Below are 19,691 nucleotides of genomic sequence, written 5' to 3'. Positions count from 1 at the left end.
AATATAAAGAACATTATTGATAGCAGTAAACATAATTATTTGGGTCTGGGTATAGGTTATTCGAATTCATCATCAATTTACCCGGTGTACCTGACATAATCCACGTTATTTATTTTATAATTTAGTAACATACTTTTTAACTTTTAGTAACCTTGTATTTTGGAAAGATTAAAAATTTTATAGAAGGTTATTTTCCATTAAGTAGTGCGTTCTTTTATAGCAAATGTTAATTGTGACCAGAGATCAAGCAAAAGACTATATAATCTTATTACTGGAAATATTATTAATTCGTGCTTTAAAATCTAGCATAATCAACTTTGTAGTATTGTTGTGCCAGGAAGTTGATTTGGGCTGGAATTTAGTTCTTAAATTTCTTTAATTCAGTGATTTTTATCTCTGGCAATACAGAATGCTAATATAAAGAATAATATTCTTGGTAAGAAATATTTACTGGCATTATTAGTGAATTCAAACCTGGAATTATGTTACTGTATTTCAACAAAAGATTGTTTGTAGAACAACACGATACAGGCCGCCATATGTATACCAACACCTTGAGCGTTGGACTTAACTTGGGTTTCCATAAAATTTTATAAGTAACTTTTTATTATTTGGATTTGTGTCTGTAATTCAAGGTTTATTTTGGGATTTAATTCTCAATACCGTAAATTCCTTTTTATTTTCACTTTGTATTCTAGAGAAGTTAATTGTTGTTCATTTGTACAAAGCTTTCTGATTTTCACTCTTTTTCGTTACTTACTTTCATAGCATAGACTAGTAAAAAAAACTAAATCAAGTTTTAAATTATTTTAGCTGTACAATGTTTTCAGCTGTTTTATAACTGTTGAAGCAATCATTACATTCCATTATACAAATATGTATTTTATTCTTTTTAATACAAATTCTTACGTAAGATAGAACGAGATTTTGCACAATAAATTATCTCCAAATCTTCAAGTATGTGTACAATTTGACAAATATTGCCTTCCTAACTTAAAATTTAGATCAGTAACCTTCATAAAAATAGATAATAATTTGTTATTCCAACTATTTCGCCTATGCGATACGCAGACGTTTCAAAAAACGGCTAAAAGTACCGTTTTTCACCTCTTGTTGACAAAACATTTTCAACGCATGAAGATGTGGAGAAAATATACCACCATGTCGGCCAATTCTGCGCGTCGGGTAATTATGCGCAACGATGAGTCATTTCTGTAAACATTGGATCACGTGTTATTTTGGGTAAAAATAAAATTAATTTTGTATCAAGAATGAACGATCCTACTTTATTAAGACAAGTGATATTCATAAATTGTACACATATATCCCACATTTCGACTTGAAAAGCCAATGAAAATGTGATTTCTAAATGTCAACATGAAGACCCACTCCATGACCTTCTTGAACCTGTAACCCAGAACATCCTATTCACTATGTATGTTTTACAAACATACAAATAAATAGATTTAAAATAAGGAAATGTATACCATAAGAATGGTTTGCATCTTAATCCAAATTTCCAATTTTGCAAGAAGTTGTCCCACACATACAAAATCGTCTTCTACCCACCGTGTCAACTTGCCTCGAGAACTGGATTCTCCAACGTATAGTCTGTTTCTAAATTCTTCAGTACTCTTTCCCCATAAACAAAATGTTGTAAACATATAGCATCCCATTCATTGCTGTTTCTTTTCCACATAACAGCTTATTGTTTATAAAATGTTGACCTCTACTGGGTTTTTTACAAGATCGGTTTAGTTTGTTTAATATCTCTTGCCATTTATTGGCATTGTTACGTTGAATTTTGTAAATGTAGCTATAAACCTGACCTAATTACTCGACTGAACTGCTGACAGAAACAGTTCAAAGTAATGTATTTCATTTATATAGTGCGATGGATAAACATTGCATCTTTTCAAAGCTATGCGCAAAATAAGCCGACATATCACGAGTCATGGTGACAATGGGCTCTTTTCAAACGGTAAGCATTGCAGTATTTTATTTTCGTCATTCGGTAGAATTCGGTATGCGTTTTGCTTCAATATTGGAGAGGCAAACCTTACGTGCGCAGAAGTACCCAGCAGCATTATATATTGCAGTCTGATTATCTTAAATCGTCATCATACGGTTGCAAAACGAATTTGTCTGCCCTTGAATATTAATTTTAAAATGTTTTTGCATGACAATATGTTCTAACTTTTGTAGGAAGCATGTTCGGTTAAACGTGCTTTTATTAAATCCTATTTCATTTCATTTATGTCTGGCTGAATCTTTTCCTATCAGTGATATATATTTGTGTAGCCAATTCAACCTTTCGGAAAAAAATATAAAAGCCTAAAGCATTGCTGATGCATCATTAATCAATAAATTGTATAGCTTAAATTATATTTATAGAACAGTGATTTAAGAAGATAGCTACAACGATAGATGCATTCCTCATAATACCCCCCTTGCGTGTCCGAGGTTGTAGAATTGGACCGACGTGTCCCCATTACGTGTCGTAAGAGGCGGCTAAGTAGAGGAAACCTGTTTGCCGTGTGTTTCATTCCGTGTCGAGGAAGGAAAGGATCCTAGCAGTTGAGCAGAGATTTTCCGATCAATATTCTGCTTTGGCCTCTATTTCTTCTGTACTGGTGGTCAGTATGGGCCCGGTCATGACAAATCGGCTGGTCGCACTGAGCCCAATAAGGGCTTTGTCTATTCGATGATTTTCTTTATCTTTATCTTTGTATCTCTCTTAATACCACCGTTGCATTTACAATCTATCCCTTTGACTTTTCCCTTTTCTAGAAGTCGGTGGCTCAACAGGTCAAACGGAAGGTAATTTTTGGCGACTGAATATCTTGCAGGATCAATCAGGAGGTGATTTTGCCAACTGAGTATATCCCTGGCACTTGAAAAATGTCACATTGCTGGGCTCCGTGGTCGGCGGGGAGCACGGGTGCTGAATTTAACCAAACGAACACGGAGAATTAAAATAAATCAAAACAAACAAACGAAAACTGAATCTGACTCAGATGACTAACCGTGTAGTGTGGAGTCATTCCCATGCTTCATGGTCATACAGTCTAAAGATGAACGAAAACCGCTCGCCGCACCCACTCCCTTTGTGATTGAAAAGACAATAACTGGATCGATCGGAACAACAAAAAGTGTTAAAAAGTTGAAATCGGGCTTCCTTCTTGCTCAGTGTGAGCGACGAGATCAAATATCAAGGAAATTAAAACTTTCTTCGATATTCCAGTGACCTCATTCGCTCACACAACACTCAATACGTCCGAAGGCGTGATTCGCTGTCGTGACTTGACTGGAGTCAGCGGCATAGATATCACTTAAGGAATGAAAAACGAAGATTTCATTAACATACATCCATACATACATTCATACATACATACATGCATGCATGCATGCATACATACATACATACATACAGACGGACAGACAGACAGTCAATCAGTCAGTCACACAAATACACGAGGCACTATACTGACATACGGTGAGGAGAAAAACATAACTTGCGGAGGAGTTAGTATTTCAAAGAGGCGTAATTTTTAAGCTGTTCTGTAAGATATGCACTTGTTAATTGAAAGAAATGTCACATTTCAGAGATATCCACATAATTGGCGGAAAGACACACGTTTAATTGTTGCATGCATAATTAGACAAACCAGTGACAATTATAAATGTTTTAAGTGGTACAAAATGACAAAGAGTCAAACAATTGCAATGTAATATACATGGATTATGCTTGTACTTACGTTTGGCAGTTCCGGTGAAGTACATTGTAGTATTTTCCTTTAGATTCCCATTCTTCATGAAATTCGTCAATTCTGTGGGCACAAAAGCTCGTCCCTCTTGATTCCACTCTGCTATTTTGAAAACAGCATTTGATATCGTCATCTGAACAGGAAATGGTCCTCTGCATTGGATGAAATCAATTCAAATGAGATTACGTACATACATACATACATACATACATACATACATACATACATACATACAGTGGTGGTATTGCTACTGCTTTGTTTACTTAATAGACTTACAGAAGATATCTTAAACTAAACCCGTTTGTCTCCGGTTTGCATGTATGTTTGATATGGTACTTAAAAGTAAACTCAGAACATAGTATTGATTCACGAATAAAACTGATATATAAAACCATAATAATAAAAAATACAATGTATCAATTAAAATCTTACCGCATATGCCCATTTTCCCCAGTCATAGCACCTGTTAGTTTCTTTGATTATAATGAAAGCGTGTCTTGGGCCAAACACCAGACTATCTGACTTGAAGACTCTTCCCTGTAAACATACATATAAATAACGTATTACTAATATGCACGGTTTAGATAGAGGCCTTTTAAGAGCAGAGGAACACTGAAGTATAATACAGCAGCCATGATGCTTGAAATTATCACTGTTCTTGCCCTTATAACTTCCTCATCGTTTGAAGAATATTTGCGACCATTCGGATTGCTTTTTCACATCAAAATAGCCTATGTGTATAGTATATATGTATGTATGCATACAAGTATATCTTCTAGAACTGATGCTGGTGAATAAAATACGAACTGCCTGAATCGCATAGATAATCATTTACTTGTTTTGTTAATGTGGATATGCTAGGCATTTGGAGTATTTACCAGAAAAGCGGGCGTGACAAAGCGTGAGAAGGACGCTTTCTCTTTAATTCTTCCTTCCAAATCAGGTTAAAATCGAGATCTTGGACAAGTACATCTGAATTTAAATCAGATTGATCCTAGCACGTACCTAATTAAATGGAATTAAAGCAGAACACGTATTTTTTATTGACAGTACGAATTGGAAACACAGTACCAACTCTATTGCAAGCAGTTTTATTCAGGCCTTCTCTTGGTTGTTTTCTTAAACAATAATAGTGTTGTACAGACATGAAAAATAATTTTCGGATAAAGTAACACATATACTAGTACACCTTGTAATTATATATGCTGCAGTTATGTCAGATTATGGATTAACAGCAGGTCGAAGCAATCATGACCATATAATATCAATGAAAGGTTAGGTCAATAAATGTAAAGGTAAAATTTGGTTCGTTATTTGATTGTTATTTTAAGGTGCACCAACACTGGAAGGCTATACTGTACCACAAAAACGTAATTTGATGAAAAAGAAATTAAAGCAGTTTATTATCAAATAGCGATAAAAGAATAAATACACAAGGACGATAAGTTGAAAATATATGAGGGTTCCTTACCAACGTAAATATAATAAAACCATGACTGGGTAACTAACAGTGTACGTTATTACAGAGGTACAGAGCTCCGTATGTTTAAAGTAAATGTTGGTCAATAATAGATTTTATAGCTTTCTACTATGTAATGACAGAAACACTGTTTGTGAATCGGAAAACATGGACAAGTTTAAAATATGTTTGTCTTCGTTATATTTCAGGGCAAGGTGTATTGCTAGTAATTTGGCTGAAAATATCGATGTACCATCTGGTAAGCTAATTTCTGTTGTGTGATTTCCACAAATTAAGACTGAAAGAGCCATTTCGTTATTCTTTGTTTCGTCAGTGTAAATTCGTATGTAATTCATAAATTTGGAGAGGAGATGCTTATAAGAGTTATGAAACATAGAAGGGTTTGTCTCAGATTGTTTTCGGTCGTGTAGTTTGGATTGTTTAATAAGCCAGTGATTTGTTCCAGAAACAGAAGGCCTTTCGAATTTCAAAACGTCAATTTTTGTATCGTCAAAGCTGGGAGATACTCTAATGGAAAAGGCAGGTATAACATTTTTCTTTAATGTTAATGTGTCGCATTTGGGTTGGAATGCAGTCGCAACTGCAGGGTTTGAAGGGTTCGATCTTAATATTATAGCATATGGTATACATAGTGTTTAACTACTTGAAAACAATGTTTGAAGTGGCTAATTCCCTACAGACAAAAGACTTTCACGTGGAAATGTCCTAAATTCTCACCTGGTGAGCAGTGTTGTTTGGTGGTGGATTGTTTCTCATTGTTTCTCGGCCTTTTCTAATGGCTTCTTACAATGTTTTATAGGATTATGGATGTTAAATACTATAGTCCCTTCAAAGCATGGCAAAGATGTAGCACGACAATGTTAAAGATAAACGGTAAAATAAAATTCATTTTATCGCATTTAAAAATTACCAGTCACAAAAAACGTAGAAATTTTAACACCATCCTAACATCATTTTACCTGGACGGAACAAACTTAATAACGATAAATGGAACATTTATAACCAACTTTTATAATTATAGGGAGAAGCTTTGCCACAAAAAAAGAATATCATTGAGTTTTTGCATAGGCGAAAACGAAAAATGTAGATGACACATTCCATCTTGTCTCTTCGAGAAAGGTTCATGCAGCAAACAATTGCATTGCAGTTGAATGATAGGGATGATAAACTAGCAAATGAATGATATAAAGGAGATACAAACATTAAACTGAGGGATCAGAAAAGCTGTCATAAAGTACAACTAAGCTATATTGCTCCAGATATACGAAAAGTATTTGACAAATGTGGCAAGCTAGGACTGATTGGTTGATTGATTGACTGATTGTATTTTAAAGGCGCACCAGCACTGTTAGGCTATTTAGCGCCGTGTATGTACGAGCGTTTAAAAATGATTAAAGTTTCATATCGACCAGCGATATCAAAGCCAAATAGTTGAAAGGAAAACGATAAGATGGTTAAGGGCAATATATAAAGGTTCCAGTACAACGGGCAATGTAAATAGTATATGTCAATAAAAACCGATGAAGAGTTCTTGAAAATAAGAGACAGTAAAAATATTACATAAAAATGCTAAAGGTGATGGCATACAAGTTATAGCTTAGGGTAAATGTTCTAGACGAAGTAAGCATAGACATCTTTAGCATTGTCGTAGTAAGAGATTTACATTAGTTCCACTCGACTCGAACGGTATTGATATGAAATTTAACATTCGCTATGGGGCAAAAAGATCATACATGGTTCCATACTGCACATTTAATCAGCGAATGGACCTCTGAAGTAACTGAATGGAAAGAAATGGCAAAAACATTAGTTTACTGTGAAAAGAATTAATATAATCTAAAAGGAAACACATTCCAGACAAGGGAGATTGTGCGACAGTTGTTATGATAATATCAATGCTGATGTGCCTTTGCAAACCAACTGCATATTAAGAAGTTAAAATGTGATGGATAAAGTGTACTGAAGGATATTGTCCTACCTAATGCTGTAGAAGAAACTGTTCGATGATGTATTGCATTAAATTGTTGAGATTGCTTTCACAAGTGAGTTTTAATATATCGTAATAATGAGTAGAAAGGGAAAAAGTTGATGGCATGACGTATATTGGACGAGCTTTACTGACAATAAATTACTCAGGAAAACCCAGACGTTTAATAATATTGGTTGTGTTGGTGCAATTTATGTTGGCCCTTTTGTGTATCACTTATTCCTCTTGAATACTCAAATGCTGGTCATTTGATTTTAAATTTTCCTACGATTTAATAGCAAAATGTGGCTACTGGTACAACAGTTGTTCTATTGTTTAGTCTGGGAAATTTTTAAATTCGTATTCCAACTTAATGTGGCAATTTTCCCCCATTATGATACGTTTTCAACTTGCTATCGATAGTATTTGAACATGTAATAATGTTAAACAAGTATGAATGAACACCGACAGCAAATGCTTTGAAAATGAGACTTTTCAAACCTGCTTCTTTGCATGAAAAATTGTAATGCAATGATCCATAATTATATAAATATTAGGAATGGATTGTTGTCGACATTGAAGTCAAATGTCAATTTTTTCCTAATTGAAAAAATACTGTCGGCATCTGTTTTCGTTATTGTTCATATGTCATTTATGCAGAGTTAACTTAGACGACATTTGATTCAAACTGTATTAAAAATATCCCTTCTGTTACAAGCTTTTTGGAGTTAACTGAAAATCACATATGTGCTATTTAAACTAAATGTGTAAAAAACAGTATAGTAGCAGCATTCCGATTTTCTTCTTGTCTTCTATTCTACTTACCCGACTATCAAGTTCCACTAGGTATGGCCCCCATCTCCAACCAAGGAGAAGGGAATCGAGAATCCAAAATTATTCTTCTCATGTGCTAACAACCCAATAATACCTCAAACTCTTTTACATTGCAGATTAACGGTTTCGCGATATTTATATTCTTACTGACAGACACAAGATGAGAAAATTCACAGTCCAAATATTTGTTATTAATCGTGGGTCTATGAAATGAAAGACAATGACAATACATTTATATTCTAACTCACGTAAGAGTTCCAACTGTTCCAGTCATAACATGTTTTTGTCTCTTGAATCATAATGTAGGCATCTTTAAAGCCTCGGCTCTCGTTCTCCAAAGGGTCATCTTTTCTCTGTTTACATAATTTCTTGCTATGAAGACTTTTACTTAAAGGACAGGTTCTTAACTCGTATTGTTTGGTATCTGTGTTGGAAAAAAATATTCAGTTATTACTGAAAAAATTTTCCTTTAGTGAAAATAATACCTAATATTCATGGCACCACCTTCAGCGAAACATTTGCATTACATTACCAATGGAACGATCATATATGTAAAATGCATTAATCTTTGTATATCTTAGTTCAATTACTCATACATTTCACACAACTAAAATTCTCCGTCATGAGATAAATGTATATGAGCATGACTACTTCGATTTAGTTGTCGTACGTCAATGACGTCCAAAACGAGTTCTTGACGGCACAGCGATTTCGGAACATAGAAAATTGAGCAGAAAAAATTGCAACAGACCGTTATAACGTTTAATAATAATAATAATAATAATAATAATAATAAAAAGTGTGATCCAGACACTATTTGTATAGAGCTCTTTCTTGAAATATATCAAACCAGGAATTTCAATTTACTTCGTTTGGTTGAAAATGCCACAAGCTAACAGTTCTGGTTAGAGGCTCTGTAACGTCGTTCACCTGACTTAATTTGCAAAGAGGAGTTTATACCTCACTAAAACATCAGATGCTGTTAGAAGGATGATACTCGTCAAGATACTCTTGAAGACTGGAAAAAAATTAGCATCCAGGATCGTTTATTTCACGATAATATGAGCGGTACATTACAGTTTGAAGGCTGCATGCTGGACAACTTTAAATATGGAGTAAACCAGGGCTGTGTCCTAGCACGAATATTCTTCGGAACTTTCTTCACCGTGCTCCGTAAGTATGCCTTCAATGTGAAAATATAGGGTGTCTACCTTTAAACGAGGCCCGATGGAAAAAGTTAAACCCCAAGACTAACGGCGGCGCAACCTGTCAGTGAGCTTCTATTTGCAGATGATGCAGTATTAGTTGCCTAAGGAGAGAGCTGCCCCCAAAACATTTTTGACTGTCTCTCTGACGCATTAATCCACATTGTTCCTCATCATAATACAAAACGAAGACGGTAGATATGGATCAAGGCATTGCACTGCAGTCAGAGATCACGCTCGATAACATTCCCTTAATGTTTGTCAACACGTTCTACTACCTAGGATAAACAATGATAAATAACGAACCTGTCACTTGAAGAGCTCTATACCCGTTTTAGAAAGGCGACCAACAACTTAAGCAGATTCTCCAAATGCGCCCCGGATAACAATAAACTTACTATGAAATTAAAGCTTATATTCCATCAAGCGTACGTCGTCAATATCCTGCTATTTGGCAACAAAACATGGAAACAGTTATATTTGTGCATTGATGGACAATACAATATTATGATTAGTGTATATGGAATTGCATCTCTAAGGGACATGGGGAGATCCTAGGATAAGTTGTCAATCGGTTTAACATTGGGATGGTATTATCGGTGCAGGAGTGTTTCAAGGGATAAAGGTGTTTATGGGGACAAACTTTTATAGGGACAAATGAAACGTAATATTAATATCCCTAGGGGGTAAAGGCAAAAGGGAAAAAGAAATGTTAAAAGATTTAGATAGAATCGAAAACAAACATATACAATCCAGCAGACATTATAAACTGCCTTTTTGATAGCTATCCAAAGAGACATCACACTATCCAGCACCCAGGGTCTGATTACTATTCGGTACAAACTCCTACACACTAACGAAAAGGGTAAGAGTGTTTATGTACACACTATACTTAGGTACACACTAATATACCCTATCACACATAAAAGAGGAGTAATCGGTTCTTATGTTTAGTTTCTGCTCAAGATATAGACATTCGCAAAACATACACAAACACAAAGTTTTGCAATCACTGACTAGTATTTATTTTCTAGTTATCTTGGTTACCATGAGAGGGGCCCTTCTGTGTTGTGCCACCACTCTATCTACTGACCACTACATGTCCTAGGTCGGGCCGTACATATTTTTTAGCCATGATGTCTTAGTTGAGACCACGATTCATTAATGTCAGCCTCCTTTCTCCAGCTTTTCGTGTCCTCATCAAAGAACCAGCTTGAATAGCCGATATATTCTGAATTATTCTAGATCTTAGTTTTTCCTGGTATTGAAGCGCACGAATATCTTACCCCTCTAATTCTGCTCCTTGACCCTTCTCTCCGACGATGATGCCACCTTCATCTATAAAACGTCACCATAGATTACGTCTCTGAGGACTTCTCCATCAATCGTCAAAGAAGTGATTCCCCTTCTCAAATGTATCGTTTGTGGGTAGTACTCCATATTCCCAGAAGGGGCCATATTGGTTCTCACTAAGCTGGTGGACTTTGTCAGCTTGCCCAATTTACAGCGCTAGTTTTCCATTCTCCATTTCTGTCTGGTGTATGTAGACTGACGAACCATATATACCTGAATCATGGAATTTAAGAGAAATGTACGTCACATAGATTAAACCCACCTCCAGAGCACAAAAAAAACTGAAATCGCGTGGACTACGTAAATACACTAGGCCCAACAAATGCAAATTATATCTAATGGAAGTGGTTTTATGTTTAATGTAACTTTTTTGCTGTGGGGGCGGGGCGGAAACGAAAACATGATAAAACATTCTCAAACATAAAACGCATCAGAATTAGCAAATGGATTGGATCCCTCGTTTATTGGGATGTGCATAGTCCTTAGGTTAGTTCGGTAAGTAGTCATGGATTTTATTTTTCCAGGATTGCCACGTATCACCATCAGCTTCTCAGCAGCGTCAAAAAGGAGAAAGAGAATATCTCAATCTCCCTCTTACATCCTATTTCTTTTCCTTCATGTTGTTATTGCCATTTAATACGTTTCTGATGTCTTAAATTTTCCTCCATGTCTGGTCTTTTCCATTGCCATTTTTCTCTTTCCCCGATAATTTCATCCCTAATTACGGTTTTTAAGAGAGGAAGTTAGGTATCTTATTATCCGTCTTCTGTTCGATAAGGTGGTGTCGGACCATGTGGATGTGTTCCAGGGCTTCGCTCAGTTTTGCAATTTTACTTATTTTAGCTGCTGCGTTAACTATGGGTGCTCTACTTACATAGTTTTGATTAGAGTCGCTTGTGGCAAAAAGGCATATGTGACTAGTTTACGTCCACTAAGTGGAATTCTTAATTAATTGTGAGAGGATGGGGGGTGTGGGAATCAATGCCGCACGTCACATGCTTTTATGCATACAATGAATGATTTTAAATTGTGTCCGACTCCTGGGCAATTAAGCCCTGTAGGACATAAGATGAGTGGGACTTGTACTACACATATACTCATCTTGATAAGTTTGTATTATCGTAAGACGCTCGGTGGGATTAATACTCTATTCAAAACGCTTACAACGTTCATGCATACACGCTCATTTGGGCACCTGTTTACTGGATCAATAGAAATCGGCCCACACACTCGTTTTTGACTGTCCGAGCAAGCAGTGGAGGGAGAGGATTCGGATGGAGATTCCAAACGCCAGCCGTAGCGTGGAAACGCCAAGACCAACTAATGCTAAATTACCAATTCGTTGTAAGCCACATTCTTAATTAGAGTCGAGAGTGTACGACTGGTGAACTCAACTCATTACATGGAAAAAGCACCGATACAACGAAAAACATGTATCCGATTCGGTACGATAAAGTATGATTGATAAAGATAAATATGAAAGAGCATATCAGTACAATTTGTTTTCAGCAAGTGGACAAGACAACACGTTGCTTTCTAAAATCAACTTTGTTAATACTATAAATACGCTTCTCTAACTGACACAGGAATAAAATACTAACAGTTCTAATCATGAACGCATATATACTTGTTGAAATGATAATTGTTTAAAACGTCTTTCAATGAAACAGTAGCCATCCAAATTAGAAAACAAACCGGGACAGAATGTAATGGGCATTATAATGCAGTCCGAAACATGCATTATAGGACAATGAACAATTATATGATTCTCAGGCAGAACACTATTGAGAGCTTTCTCCAAATCTGTGCCAAACTGGTCGTTAAAAATAGCCGTAATCGCTTTGATCAGATGTTGTGCGTTGAAATAATAGCCTGCATAATCCTCTAGGTATGGTCAATGCATGATTGGCGGGCAATAGGCAGCAACAAGGTGTTGTTGGGATAAAACTCCATAGAACAGTCACTCTGTTACGTTAAATAAACTTGACTATTCATAGTTCCATGGTTCTGATCTCCGAAGAGAATCATTACCAAATGCTGCAAATGAGGGATGCTTCTGTTGTGCCCGGAAGAAGTGCTGTAGTGACTGGAGATGGCTGCAAGGCAACTGGCAGTATTATGACAATACCACTTGCGAGTATCCATGATTATTTGTCTCTGTGTTGCAAACTCAAATTTGCAACTGCTGTTCTGATAACACAAGATAGAATAAAGATTCGGTAAAAGAAAACAACTTCATTTTTAGGAACACCTTCTCCACAACACACCCACATAGGTAGATTTTGTACTTGCTGAAGAGAGGTACTATGATAAGAAGGGTATATAACTGCTGTGTATAACGTCATGCTAGCCACTTCTATTTATAGTCGATGACTTGAGAAGCGGCAATACAATAATTTAGACTTGCTGGATATCGTACCCAACGTGTTTTCACTTCTTCAAGTAGACATTTGCCCAATTTTTGTGTTCCTTTATCAAGAACGATTTCGATTTCGTACACATCGACTTCATTTTTGGTCATTCTTTGTAACTCAGTCAAGTAATAATGTCCTTATAACACATTTCAATGCATTTGTTCCAAATAATAGACAGGTGGATCACCTCCACGCACTTGTAAAGTGACACGAAAAAATTCCGTTGTTCAGGTAGGTACATAAACTTTGTAAAAATGCATTTAGTTTTGTTCCAATGCGAACCCAATATCCGGTCTTTAACACCACGTCTTTCTCGTTGCTTGTAGGTGACACTCCAAACAATCGATCAAACACCATAACTTCGTTTTCAGTGGTCACATCTTCGGATACACATTAAACGGATTATAAGCGTTTAATTTAATGTGGTAATACGTCGATGAATTTGAGACTGTGTTGATGTGTGAAAAATTTCCACATACTTTCCACGACAATCACTTTAATTTCAGATTTTCAGATGTAGAAAAATAAACCCAATGTATTTTTGCAATTCGTTTTGAAAAGTTTAGTTAAGACATTCGTTGTTTCTGCTTGCCGCTGCAGAAAGTGCAGACTTGTTTTAAATCTCGTACTAATTCTGAACATGATTTATAAGTCTAACGAACTACTCAAGTTGTCGATCACACAATACAAATATGTGCGCACACAAATGAGAGAGATCAGCTAAATCTGCTTAACGTTGCTGATCGATGTCAGCAACTTTGGTTTGACTGAAAGTTTTCATCGAAGGGGTTTGTGTAACGTGTACGTAGATTGTTCTGTCAACCATTGTTGCACATCTGGCAAACGTACACTATTAAGTTTTAGTTTAGCAACACTATACAATGTTTCAGGTCTTCTGTAACCAGCAGAACGTACAGAATTGTAGCAAGCGTGGCTGTCTACAAGTATATGCATGTTGGAGTTAGCTGTTTCTTCTTGTTTCTGAATATGTGCTACACTGTTATATACGGCTACGTCTTCTGAAACGAAAATGAGTTTTTGTCTGTCCATAAGATCCAAAGGTACAAGTGTGATGTCTTACCAGAGAAAGGTGCCTTTCATATCTTATTTTCCCCTTCCTTATTTCACGTTTCATCCTAATAGTTGTCCACCAATCGATCATAACAAAGAAGCAACTATTTTCAACAAAGGTCGAATCATCATGGGTTGTAATATTCCTCGTACTTTCCTTTTCACGATTTGGCCAAGAACGTTCCAATGTTTTCCTAATCGTTGTTATATATCTTGGACAGATGTATATGTCCATTCACAGCATTGTAACAAAATTCTTGGATGGTATTTAACATTGGTGGATTTTGAATTTTTGGTTTTCGTTTCGGAGGATCGGATTCAGTGTATTCTGATATAGATCACAATGTTGTTAGACGAGGAGAGCGTCTCTTTATTTTCCAATTCTCTGAAGAAGGTTTTATTTTCGAAACAGGATGGTTTTGTATACATTTTGATGAATTAGAATCTTATCACACACTTTTTTATTATACTAGAATTGGCCTCAAATGACCATCGTCACCTCGTGTCAACTTATTATGAACACCAGTCGCCGTTGAGGTGTTTGGAATGGACTAAATCGTGACGGTTCTTTGTTTGATAAATCCAGTAAACTCTGAAACTTGTACCTTTGTCGCAGGTGAGGCCATTTTTGTAGCTGTACCACTGGAGAATGGGTTGTGTGTTTAGATAGTAATCTAAAAGCAGTTGCTGAATAAAAGAGGTAAATGTTAGATTATACAGATGTGTGTTAGACTGCATATAAAATGTTTAGCATTACATATTATCATTATCCTAAAACTTCTCGACCGTAACAGTTTTTAAAATTACGTTTTCTCTTGTCCCAATCAAGGTTTATCACCCTAAATACTTTTATCGCTTTGAACACTTCTGTTCATATAATACCGTCCCTCGAGAGAGATTTCTGTGTACCCAACAGGTTAATGTTAATTCCTCCTAATCCCCGAATTCACCCATACAACTGCTATGGACTAAGGGCAGCGTACAGCAGCTATGGAAGAAACATAACAGCTTTATCTCAGTTGCATGTGACACATTCTAGGTACTACATGGAGCAAATTTATTCAACGTTGACGTCCTTGCCCAGCCCAATCTGCAAAGCATCCTAGCATTCCTTAAATGGAAATGGCAGCACTGGCTCAGAAACGAGCATAGGACCCAATATGGATGTTTTCCAAAGGACAAGCTTTACAACGAAGTTGTCGATATCAAAAGACCAACGGGACGCACAATATCCGTTTTAAGTATGCTTGCAAGAGTGGTATGAGAGGTAGCAGTACTAGCTCAGGCACGTGCTTAGGGCCCAAGATGGATTTTCTTCTAAAGGACATGCTTTACAGCGAAGATGTCAATATCAATAGAGCAACAGAACGCACACTATCCGTTTCAAGGATGCTTGCAAGTGTAATATGAACGTTGGCAACATCGGCATCAAATAATGGAAGTCACAGGGCAGCAACAGAGATAACGTGCACCACAAGTGTCTGGATCAAGTGCAACATCATGTCAAATAGCGGCTGGACCAACTACACACAAGTATTAAGGCAGGAAGCCCAGCCACGTTCTAAAACTATCACAGAACATATTTGCGTTAGCTACAGCAGGCCCTATCGTCCCAGGAAATGACTTTGATCCACCAGAGTTAATGCAGCGTAAAGTAACAAGACATTACTGGCTACTGTATATTCATCGTCTTGCGCAGACGAAATAATGCCAACAGACCTAAATTTGAATTTCGTTTATGAGACTGTCGATAACAACAACGATATAACCTGCTAACGAATCACAACCTATGCACAATCTCCAATTTTTATAAACTCAGTATACGCAACAAGGCATTATTTAGACATGTTTTATCAGATATGTCAATTTATTGAACTTTTTAAAATGTGCTTATATATATATATATATATATATATATATATATATATATATATATATATATATATATATATATATATACCACCTTAAGGAAAGCTTTTCTTGCATTTCTCTTCAGATACTTTGAACATTCAAAGTTCTGTGTAAAGAGAATTTTTGATTTCCAAGCTTTTAACCGGGAGTATTATTTTTAACTGGCTTTCTCTCCTACAACGTTTGTATTGGAGCAGGCGAATACTTAGGTTCAAATGCAATCGTTCTAACAAGCTGTTATAGCGCATTTCCACCCTGTCTAAATGAACAAGCAAACATGCAAAATAATTTTTTTTTAGTATCAGCACATGTCGGAACGATGGAATCATGTATAGGTTTTCTGAGACCACTTGAAAGCATCCATATAGGAACTCATATATTGTGGTGTACACTAGAATCCGTGTAAAAACAAATTTCTCAAAGTTATATCTTGTTGAAATCGTGGGGTATAATAAAATTTGGGGCAAGTGTGAAATAACCTTGAATAAATTAAAAATGTATATAGAGTTTATCCACCAAAGCATTCAATACCTGTGATACGTGTTGAATTTCTACAATAATGATACATTAAAATTGAGCCTTATGTTCACCTCTGCAGTGAATGATCACATGTACTTACCTTAAACGGAGTGACACTTAGTAAATGAATTGCTTTCATACACGTGCATGATTAAAACATTGTTACAAATTAAAAAAAACCACAAAGAATGTGAAGATTGCAGTTGTAAAGAGAATGACAGTGTAACAGATTCCACGCTTACAGGAAATTGCGAACGAAAATAGAGAAAACTTAAATATAAAGAACAAGAAATATAACTAATAATAATGTATGAAAGGATATTTGACCTTATGTTGTCCCTGATTAGACCAGATTATAACATTTAAATAAATATTGTATCAAGATCAGAATCATTTAATTAGGTTCGACACGAACATGAAATAGAGCATTACATATAATGATCTGTCAGCATTTTTTGCTAAGAATAACTTCCAATACCGTGCTAGAAAACATTCTTGTGCATATGCATTATATGAAAACAAAAATCATAGTTCAGTATCGTTTGATAACAATGAAGCCTTTCCACGTCAAAATCAAGGTTTTGATTTTGTTCATATGCATTTTTAAAAACTTATTAACATATCAGTGGCGAAGATTAATGCAGTGTCCAGTAGGTTCGCGTAATGACAATTCCAAGAAGTGTTTGAATGTCTGCCCATCATTTAGGGTGTTGGATGGCTGTGAGTGCGGATGGGGGCATGACGTTGGCATTATATTGGTCACAAATTCATTCTGGGTAGTCATAACAGTGTGTATAATGTCCTCTCAGTTTGTACAACAGTAATCCGGGAAACAGGCAATTTTTCGATTTTCTTAGGTTTCCGTGGTCAAGGTGTAAATTAATCTAAGGCTAGCTTTGGTTAAGGGTCCCACTATCATTAGGAAGCATCTTGATTTGGGTACAGAAACAACCTAACAAATAAACAGCAGAAATCACAGTCTTTGTAAAACCTTTATACTAAGCTGGAACATCTGCAAACAAATTACATCAACTCTTCTTTGAATTGAAGTCTTCACTGACAACCCTTTAACGTTCTAAATGTTAAATAAGCATGATTTGCTATATTATCTCGAAACTGTTTCATGTACTTTGGGTTGCAAACCCACATTGGTATTAAGGGTACTGAAAAGAACATACCAAGAAGCTCAAACTGTTATGCAGTTACTAGTGTCTGAATAGAATAGTCCATTGATTGACTTCAAATTTTATATAAATCGGCATGTTCAAAAAACTTGGCAAAAATGTGCAGTACAGAATCAACATACAAATTTCTCAGGATCAAAACCATCACTGTGGAGTGGCATCCCTCATAACAGATTGAAGGTTAAATGGGTTGATGTGTCAAAGAAATGAAAATAGTATATTGTGAAGCAACACTGCTACTTTTATATATTAAAGTAAATAATCTTTTTGAACCAGAAGGAGAACTCTTAGATGATGAGTGAGTATGGCCGTACCTGCGAAGATGGTCTATATGCATGTATTAATATCTAAGGCACAAACTTTAAGGTCTAAATGTGCAAGTTTAAATAATTATGAAAAAGTCTATTGTAAGATAAACACTCTGAAAGAAAAATAAACATGAAGTGTTTCAAAATAAAGACACAAAGAATAAATTAAAAGTAGAAATGTGAAATCCTTCAAATATAATCTCAAATAAACCGCTACAATACCCCCAAGTGCAATCATTTACTTTATTTTCTTGTTGCACATCATATTACAATTTTGTATACTTAATTCGCATTATTGTCTTCCTGTTGCACATTATAATAAAGTTGCTTGACTGAATTCTCATCTAAATGTTTATGTCACAGAGTGGAAGTAGAAGCACGTAAGATCAAGAGTCCCCCTTGTCTGTAGACTTTGGCTGAGATTGCACTCTGGTAATCATGCAATATTCTGGAGGTACGACGAATATCTACAGGAGTGTCCAAGGTAGGATCATCACCGGATAAGCCTCTCATCTCAGCAAGTTGTTATATATGAGGGATGCTACGCTCCAATAATGTGTTTAATAACCAGAAGCTTTTCTGTGTAATTTTCATTTCACGATATTTCCTTACTATATATAATATAACACTTTTATAAATAAACGAAATGTTCCCTTCAGTGATAAACGAAATGTTCCCTTCAGTGATGCAAGGTTACGTTGGCTATTCTATGTGCACCGTCAGCACACATGAAAGCAACACCGGTCTACAGCTAACAGTAAAAGTATACTTTGTCCAGATTGTATTAGTAAAGTCATGTTCCTGTAGGATCTGGTATATGACTTGGCTGCCACATTGAACGTCTTGGATGGCTTTTAGTATGTAAGAGGTTTTAAAACTATTATGAAATCTGTTTTACGACAGGTACTTAAAAGACATGAGCAGGGGAGAAGGTGTAGTCAGCTTCTAGATGGGGCTAAAGTCGTATACAAAAATCTAGAAAAATAGCTTGTTCTGAATGTACAATATCTGGTATTTGGGATTACGGGAAGCATTCTACTTGTGATTACATGGATTAGATATATTTTAGTAGTAATCTCGAAAAGCGCTTTAATTAGTTTTGATAAAGTAATAGTTCATTGGACCCAATATATAACTTTTCTTAATCGGAAGTTTGGAATCCTTCCATATCAAACTGATTCATACACATCCAATATATTTTCAAATTTACGTCTTTCTAAAGACATATATGCACAGAGAAATGCCTCCGGTCTTCTCAATTTATGCTTTCAGGACCAATAACATTGCCGTCAATATGCAGTTTTGCTTAATTGTGAACCTATGTAATTGCATAAGTGCCTAAAATACTTTTACATTTCGAGAATTGGAACTCTAAGCATATCCATAACTGACGTACTACAGGAGCAGATGAAAATGTCGTCGACACGAAAGGAACAGCCATTCCCTGCAATTATACGATTATAATTTTGATGTTCGTTTAAATTTGGATTTTACGGCGTACCACCACTGCAAGACTATATAGCGCCAAAAAGGTGATATGATAAAATGGTATGAATAAAAAAAAGTTTTATTACCAAAGAGCAATAAAACTGAAAAGACACATTGATTATATTGTGAAAATATAAAAAAGGTTCGCAAGTAACGGAGATTGTAGACGGTGCGTATAAACAATACTTACA

At 35.7% G+C, this 19,691-nt stretch overlaps 1 protein-coding gene across 1 annotated transcript in view; it reads right to left on the bottom strand.

Moving 5' to 3' along the window:
* Positions 1 to 19,691, bottom strand: part of LOC149777797 (uncharacterized) — a 51,069-nt gene that overhangs the window by 6,739 nt on the left and 24,639 nt on the right. Inside the window, exons 2-4 of the mRNA XM_089940456.1 lie at positions 8,296 to 8,471; positions 4,200 to 4,304; positions 3,759 to 3,919 (exon numbers count right to left, since the gene is read on the bottom strand). Of these exons, the coding sequence (XP_089796582.1) occupies positions 3,759 to 3,919; positions 4,200 to 4,304; positions 8,296 to 8,471 (442 nt within the window). The remainder of the gene's footprint in view (positions 1 to 3,758; positions 3,920 to 4,199; positions 4,305 to 8,295; positions 8,472 to 19,691) is intronic.

Source organism: Sinohyriopsis cumingii, chromosome 17 (assembly GCF_028554795.1).
Source record: "Sinohyriopsis cumingii isolate HCF-2022 chromosome 17, ASM2855479v2, whole genome shotgun sequence".
NCBI classification, from domain to species: domain Eukaryota; kingdom Metazoa; phylum Mollusca; class Bivalvia; order Unionida; family Unionidae; genus Sinohyriopsis; species Sinohyriopsis cumingii.
Note: the sequence above shows the minus strand (reverse complement) of the source record. Positions and strands in the feature narration are given on the sequence as shown.